A 3269-nucleotide genomic window follows, 5' to 3' on the forward strand; every position below is an offset into this window, starting at 1 on the left:
TACGTCAGTTTGCTTGGTAATGCTACGGTATGAATATGATTTTACAGTCCCTTTACTATACTTGAAATTCTATATACAAATGAGTTAATATATGATCTTCCCCAGTTTCCAAGCCAAGTTGACTAAAAACTACGTTTTTTTTTGTCAACGACTGAAAACTACGTCAAAATGAAATTATGGTGAAGATTTGGGATACAAACCGAAATGATTGGGCCGAGTATAATTTCTCCGAACTGACAGTTGTATGTGGTCCGGTCCGACCTGAGTCTAGCCAGGTTTAAAGACATTTTGAATTTTTTTCTTGGCAGTCTTATAATTTAAAACAAAATCTTTACGTACTAATCAAATGATTATCTTCCTATGACTTTTTGTTTACATTATCCACCAAAATAAAACAATTTGAGTTCGGTGGAGTCTTGTCCTAACCGTGAATCAACTCTTACAAAGAATATTCATCAGTCCAAGAACAATCAATTCTTTTTGGCTTTCGTTCAGTTTGTCCCACATAACATCCTTATCCATAAACTGGATACGCATGAAGCATGGTGAGACTTCAGAAACGTAAAAACATATTTCGCTTCGTGGATCAATAAAGAGCTTTTCCAATTCTAAATTCTCATTATTTAGTCCCTTTACGTAGAACAAGCTCTCGCAGAATACAATATTCAATGCCTAGAGTTTTTGAGCTTGTGACCAAACCTTAACGTGTGTTCATCAAAAAGGTTACAGAACTGAACACTCTTCAGATCTCTGGATTACATCATTGTTTACTTTATTTTCACACGGTTCCATTAATCTAGACTTTGATGTCTTTAACGGAGCAAGCTGACGGTGAAAATAATAATAAAAACATGAGATCATATTATTTATCCATGTCTATATGTTCAGTGATGAAGAAAAGATACAGCAGAAGAAGCAGATAGCTATAAAGAAAGCGCCAGTTACAGAGAGAATGAGAATACGGAACAGAGGGAGAGAGAGAGATCATACAGACTCACAATCTCATTGCAAGAACTTGTCAATGCTAGACGTGAGTGTGGATTTGGGCACTGCACCTATGATTGCGTCCTTCTTCTCGCCATCGACAAAGATCATGATCGTTGGGATGCTTCTAACATTGTACTTGCTTGGGGTTGAAGGAGAGTCGTCGGTGTTTAGTTTGTAGAACTTGACCTTCCCGGTGTACTGTTGTGCTAGCTCATTAACGAGCGGGTCAATCATTTTGCAAGGTCCACACCATGGTGCCCAGAAGTCGACAAGCACGGGTCCGTCCGCCTCGAGAACCAGAGAATCCCACGTCGAGTCGTTCACTATTGAAACTACTATGATAACATCAAAATTAACAAAAATAAACAATAACTTGTCAATTCAGATTCATGAATGGAAAAGCAAAATAAGTTATAGCAAAAAAAAAAAAAAAAAAAAAAAACTTGTCAATTCAGAATCATGAATGGAAAAGCAAAATAAGTTAGACAATATATTGAAAGGACATGGACAACACTTTGCTAAGTTAACCAGCGCGACAGCTGAAAACCATTAATCCATCTTTGGTCACATGAGTCGTTGACTATTGAAACTACTATACCATCAATAAACAAAAACAAAAACAACAACTTATCATTTAGAATCATGGGTGAGAAAGCAAACTAAATCAGTCAAGACTCAAGACGATATCAAAACTTAAAAGGATAACACTCTGGTTAAGACAGCTGAAAACCATTCATCAAATCAATCTCTGGTCACATGGGTATGTTGCATTAAACCCATATCTTATATAATTCCAATCTAGAAGTGCAAAATTTGATCTAAACATGATAATATCCGTGAATAAAGCACAAACAGAATGAAGTTTGTGTGATTCAAAAACAGTCCAAGTGAAGGCTAATTCTTCGTTTTAAACTGTCTAATATCTTAAAAATGTAAATAACTAAGCACTTTCTTGTCCTAAATATGTGTGTGATCCGATCCAGTCCACACAAAGCTGAGTAGGTAGGCAAAATAATCTCATAGGTTTCTTATACTTGCTAACTCTAAAGCAAGACATGTTAACTCTAAAGCACAGAATCTCCATTGCACATGACTCAGTGCACTGTCTTGTCCTCAATGTGTGTGATCCAGTCCATAGATAGCTGAGTAGATAGGCAACATAATCTGTATACTTACAAATTTATGAAAAAAGAGTATACATTTTCTCTTGCTCCCTACATATCCACTAAAACAAGAGAGACCCCAAAACGCAACTCTCTTCAACATTTCAACACGCAAAACGACATGAACTTGTTCATCTCAACAGAAAACCTAAATTCCAGCAGGGAAACGCTCTCTCTCTCTCTAAAGAAACGTGTTCATCACACATCTCCTCAACATAAACAACTAACAACAAAGCGGAAACCAAATCGAACAAGGAAAGAGATGTTAACATACTGTCAGTAGTGGTTTCCTGAGCTTCGCAGACGACGACGCCTCTTCGCAATCGAGAAACCCTAGGTTGGATCGAGGTCAACGAGGACGGCGACTGAGAAAGACGGATTCTCAATCCTCCTGATTCCGGCGACACGGCGAAGAGACGGCGAGATGAGAGTGAGGAGGATGCGGCTTTGGTCTCTGAACGGAGAGAAAGGGGAGGGAGAGAGGTACAGATGAAAGCAGCAGCCATGGCTAAGAGAAGAGAAAGCGCAACAATAATATCCAGATAATAAAAATGAAAAACATATATAAATGCTTCTTTTAAAAAAAAATATACGGAAATGATTTGTTTATTCGAAAATAATAAAAAGAATAATTGTTAGGCAAATTAAAAAATATATATATTTTTGAAGCTTTTTATTGGTTGAGATTGATTTTTTTAGATATATCAGAAAAAGCTGTATGTCTGTGGAGAAACAATATGTTAATGGGCCTTGTATCCAACATAAGCCCATCTATGCATGCGTTAATCCAATAAAAGACATGGTTAACCCATTGGCGAAAATAAAAAACATGGTAATGCGTTGGTGGTAAACTTTTCTACTGATTGCTGCCGCTCTATTAGTATTTGGCAGTGATAATGTATATACACAACCTATTACCTTAGAGCCTGTAAAGCTTATTAAGACGATTCTTTAGATATCAAAAATATATTAAGAATGTAATGGCATCCATTTCGAAAATTTGGTCAAGTCCTAAAGTTTTGTGGTGCAAGGTTCAAACTTTTGAATCTGCAATTGTGTTTGTTAGTAAATGCCATACATGTCAAACAAATTATTATTTACATGCAAAAAAGACAGCAT

At 36.5% G+C, this 3269-nt stretch overlaps 1 protein-coding gene across 2 annotated transcripts; it reads right to left on the reverse strand.

Annotated features, from left to right (window-relative positions):
* Positions 1-834: 834 nt before the first annotated feature.
* Positions 835-2700, reverse strand: LOC106313082 (thioredoxin M2, chloroplastic). Of its 2 annotated transcripts, none has more exons than XM_013750818.1 (2): positions 2425-2700; positions 835-1319 (listed from the first exon to the last, which is right to left on the reverse strand). In XM_013750818.1, the coding sequence occupies exons 1-2, from the start codon at positions 2654-2656 to the stop codon at positions 1003-1005; spliced, it is 549 nt and encodes a 182-aa protein (XP_013606272.1). In that variant the 5' UTR covers positions 2657-2700; the 3' UTR covers positions 835-1002. The 2 variants fall into 2 exon arrangements, with proteins under 2 accessions (XP_013606272.1, XP_013606271.1); XM_013750817.1 differs by having other exon boundaries at positions 835-1322; positions 2425-2697.
* Positions 2701-3269: the final 569 nt, after the last annotated feature.

The sequence above is a fragment of the Brassica oleracea genome, chromosome C9 (assembly GCF_000695525.1).
Source record: "Brassica oleracea var. oleracea cultivar TO1000 chromosome C9, BOL, whole genome shotgun sequence".
Taxonomy (NCBI): Eukaryota; Viridiplantae; Streptophyta; class Magnoliopsida; order Brassicales; family Brassicaceae; genus Brassica; species Brassica oleracea.

Bases quoted from the DNA above. Each gene is read 5' to 3' on its own strand.
- LOC106313082 (XM_013750817.1), bottom strand. From the start codon at position 2,656: ATGGCTGCTGCTTTCATCTGTACCTCTCTCCCTCCCCTTTCTCTCCGT. The intron at 1,323-2,424 runs GTATGTTAACAT...ATGTTATCATAG, and splicing joins TCAGGAAACCACTACTGACA to TAGTTTCAATAGTGAACGAC.